Genomic DNA, 4,613 nt, shown 5'->3' on the forward strand with positions numbered 1-4,613 from the left:
GTAATTCCCAATTCCCCTCCATTCTTTAAACCTAATGCTGATCAAGTAATGTTCATGTTTAACGAGATGGGTCATCAACCACCACTCGTTAAGATCAGTGATTTCAAGAAATCTGGTCTTCCTTGCATATGGAATTTTTTGTTTGGAATATACCTTCGTTGCTTAACTGGGCGAAGTGTAGGGCTTGATAAGGGGAGAATGTAAGTTTATGCAATGGTAGCAGGGTTGTACTACGATCTCAAAGTTGATTATGCTACTCAGATTTGGAAGGAGTTTATCAAGAGCTTGGAGAACACGAATGTGGTGAAAGGAATTTCGTGTGCACGTTACTGGAGTTTGATTCTTTAGTATGTGTATGAGAAAGAAGGTAATCCAGTTCCTGTGGATGAGGCTAAGGCAGAATTCGCAAAGTATCACTTTTCGAAGAATGTTGCAGATGATTCAGAAGAATTCCCAAATGTTGCTCGAATTCCTGATGGAATGTTGAAGAAGGTTGATCCAACAAATTCTATGTTGGTGGCGTATTTGCAACATGTTAATCCTTCAATCGAAACTGGAATTTTGCTGAAAACAAGTGATGAAGGGTCATCCAAAAAGTCGAAAAAGTCGAAGAAAGTTCCTGAAGAGGTTGTAGTTCAAGAAAGTTCCAAGAAAAAACCTAAAACCAAGTCTCCTAAGAAGATTGTAATTGAAACTGAGAAGCCTAAGGAGAAAGTTGTTCCTGAATCTTCGAAGGAATTCATCCCTTCGAAATCAGGTGTGTTCAAAAGATTATGGAATTTCACATATCCGAAACGAACGTCATCAAAAGATCAGTCTCCTAATGTTCGTAAACCTCAGCTTAACCACCAAGGAGTGAAAGTTCGTGAAATTCCTGCACCTGTTTCCCCGTCCTCTAAGAAGCGAAGAGCAGAGGATGTGGCGAAGCATATCAACAAGAAGAGGAAGAAGCGAAAGTTGGTGGTTCGAGATGAGTTCTCAGAAGAAGAGATTGTTCCAGAATCTCCTTTGGGTTTGAATTCCCCAAATGTCTCACAACCACTCATCATCGAAACTGTTTCATTACCAATCACAACAGTTCCACTTGAAGTTGTAGTCACCAAACCAGTTCCTGAGGAGGTTCTATTTACTCCCATTGTTGCGAACGTATCTGATACGGGTGCACATGTTGTCGTGAGTGTTCCTCAATCTTCTCAAGGTATTCCTGAACCTATTTCCAGTACTTTTGTTTCACTTCCACCATTTATTACACCTGTTTCCACTACAAATCCTTCACCAACTTTCGACCAAGTTTTAAACCAGCCCTTTACTACACTCTTTCCATCACAATCCACCGAACCACCCAAACCAAATTCCGATGAAGAAACTGATGGCGGAGGTTTCGGAGGAACGTTTGATGATCTTCATTTCGATTCAGAAGAAGAAGATATACCAGATCACATGTTGATGTCTGGTAAGCAGTTCAAGATCCTAAATCAAAAACTCAATGCTATTCTTCAATCACAAGCTGATTCTGGTGCAAAGAACTCAGTGTCTGGGATTGAAGTAGATGTGATGCTCAAAGATGTAGAGCTTCGCATGCAAAAACAATGGATGTTATGGATAAAAATAATGAATTGAGGGTCAAAGCTCAAAATGATTCGTTCAATTCTACTCTTTTATAATCTTCGTTTGAAAACAAAAGAACGACATGTTCTTTTTGTGAAGGATGTCAAGACAGTTTGGGAAGATGTAAATCGAAAGCTTGATGAGCTGAAGGTTGAAGTTTCTAAAGAACTGAATGAGCTTAATACCAATTATTCGACAATCAAGTAGAATGTTGACACTATTGCAGCTGTTGTCCGAATAGTTGTTGAATGGTATGAAGCTTTAACTCCAAAGTTTGATGTAAAGGATAAAGTTGATGCTCAGCAATTTGAAAAGATGGGTGTTCTGCTTGGGGAATTAAAAGAGTTAGTGTCGAAGCCAGCTCCTACTTCATTCTTAACTCCTGAGTTTTTAACTCAGAAGTTACATTCTTTGGATCAAGCCATTTAGAAGGTTGTGGCTCCTATTTCGAAGTTTGCTCATATGTTACCAACTGGTGCCCCACCTGTTGTCACAGGGGTGCAAGGGGGAGAAAAGAAAACTCAAGAAAGCAAACCTTCGAAAGTTACAAAAGTGGTGGAAAAGCCGAAAAAGATTGAGAAGATTGTTACTACTGCTGGTGAAGTAACAAAAGTTGTATCTACTCAAGTCACAGTTCCTAAAGTTCCAAAGACGAATACAACTGAGGCTATCAAGACAACAACAAGATCCATTCTGAAGGGGATTGTGTTTAATTCGACAACTGAAGGAGGGAGTTCAAGTTCGTCAAAACCAAAAGTTTCAGAAGGTGATAGAGATAAAGGAAAAGTGATTGTAGTTGAAAAATCAAAGGAAGAGAAAAAGGCCGAAGTTGAAGCTGAAATGGAGAAGCAAAGGCAAATACAAAGCATTTTGACACTTCGTGAAAGTGATCCTCCTAGTATCGAAAAGGGAGATCCAAAGAAGTTATACAGTTATGAGAACATTGAAGCAAGAGTTGCTTACAATAACATGTATGCCTTTGAGAAAAAGCCAAAGAAAAGTTACTCTATCACTAACACAGATATGAGTCAGTTATATTTCCCAATAAACGAAATGATGTTTATCATGGCTCAATACAAGATTGTGGAGAAGTTCGACAATGAGGATGATTATATCCATATGAAACTTAGGTTTCATGCAGTTGTTGGAAAAGAACCAGAAGAGATATGGTCTTTGGTAAAGATCAAGAAAGTAATCAGCATAACGAAGGATGTGATGTTTGAGAATATGATACAGAATTTTCGGTATCATGTTGTAAGAGCAAACAATCAAGTTTGTGATTTCTCAGTTGCTGATTTCCCTCTAATGAACTTGAATGATCTGATTCAAGTTGCATTGATTCTGAAAGACATAGAGGTTTCGCAAATTCAGGGGACTGAAAAAAGACGTTTTGAGGCTTGGTCTTGCACATATCAAAATCTTCATAGACAATTACTATGATTGTCTAGCATTGACTGATGTGGAATTAGCATCAGCAATGGGAAAGGAAGTGAAAGTTGCAATGGAATTGTCGAAGACTCAAGTTGAATTGAAGAAGTATGCTGATGGTGAGATTTGTTAAAAATCTTTTGGAATGGTATTTGCTGGAAAAGATAAGAATGACAAAGCTAAGAGGTTTTTGTTCCAGACTTTAGAGATTGATAGATATACCACTTCGCAATATATGAACTTCATTGTCCGTATGAATAATTGAAAGAAGAACAATGATGGTGAAAAGGTGGAGTTAAGGAAGATTATCACATGGTATTCTGAGATACAAAGGATGATGCATTTTGCTGCACAGATTCTCACGAATTGAGAATTTCGACATGATTACAAAGGGGGAGATTGTAGAGTCGAATTTTGTTGTAATATGTCGAAGTCTGTGTAATTGTCTTTTTCGTATGTTCATTATGTATTTACTAAGGCATATGTTTTTACGAAGCTTCAATGTTTAGCCTTAGTATTTTTTGTACTTTCAGCCTCCTATAAATAGGAGCTGAACATAGAGTAGATGATAGAGTTTTTCCAGTTTCGATTATCATTTTGTACTCGTGTTCATTGGAAGTAATGAGAGCTTAAATCAGACCTTATTTACTTCTTGTGTTCATCTTTACTTTGATTTTGATTCATATACTCGATAAATCGGTTCTACAAACAGCAAGGATCGTATGTGGTTGGTTTTGTCGGGCATTTTGTCGGTGTTTCTCTAGTTGTAACATACTACGAGCTGTCTCCCAAGATGGAAAACTTTGATTGATATATGCCTTTACAACATCAAATTCGGGTGGTAAACCTCGAACCATCTATAGAACAAGTCTTGATTCAGTGACCGGGTTATCGACATCTCCGAGTTGATCAGCCAAGTCCTTGAGTTTCTGACAATAAGCCTCCATTGATGAACATGCTGCCAAATTAAGATTGGAAAACTCTTGTTCAAGTGCTGCTGCTCGTGAACCCTTGTTGTTGAGGAAGTTTGTTTTGAGCTTGTTCCATGCTGCTTGAGCCGTGGTATCACTTTCCAGAATACGGACCATTAGATCATCCGATAAAGTGTTGTAAACCCATTGTAAAACAAGAGCATCGATCTCAACCCACTGGTCGTACCCAGGATCAGTTTCAACATGTGCTTTCGTTCCATCAATGTGGTCTAGGACCTTGTATGTTTTGGCATGAAGGCGAAAAAGCTTGGTCCATGAAGAGTAGGTTACCTTAACACCATCAAGAGTTCGAATCTTTGTCTGAACGTTCGTCACAGTGTATGCAGGGTGCAAAGCCGTCGCGTTCACTTCACTAGATCCAGAATCGTCTTTGCCCATGAAGAAACCTTCAATTTCAGCAGATGAATGAATTGAATAATTTTAGGATTGCAGATGAATAGATCGCAAAGTGAAGAACAATGAAGTTGTAGCTTGGGTTGAAGTAGGGAGGCGATAATTTTAGGGTTTAGGCTCTGATACCATAACAATAAATATGGTAAAATTGTATCCGTGATTTCATTGAATAAATATCCCCTATATATAGGA

General features: G+C 38.4%; 1 protein-coding gene across 1 annotated transcript; it reads right to left on the minus strand.

Moving 5' to 3' along the window:
- Positions 1–3,893: 3,893 nt before the first annotated feature.
- LOC145139859 (uncharacterized) lies at positions 3,894–4,406 on the minus strand. The gene has a single exon (XM_079073537.1). The coding sequence runs from the start codon at positions 4,404–4,406 to the stop codon at positions 3,894–3,896; it is 513 nt and encodes a 170-aa protein (XP_078929663.1).
- Positions 4,407–4,613: the final 207 nt, after the last annotated feature.

Source organism: Lactuca virosa, chromosome 9, assembly GCF_052849685.1.
Source record: "Lactuca virosa cultivar CGN04683 chromosome 9, Lactuca_virosa_CGN04683_v6, whole genome shotgun sequence".
In the NCBI taxonomy this organism is placed as follows: Eukaryota; Viridiplantae; Streptophyta; class Magnoliopsida; order Asterales; family Asteraceae; genus Lactuca; species Lactuca virosa.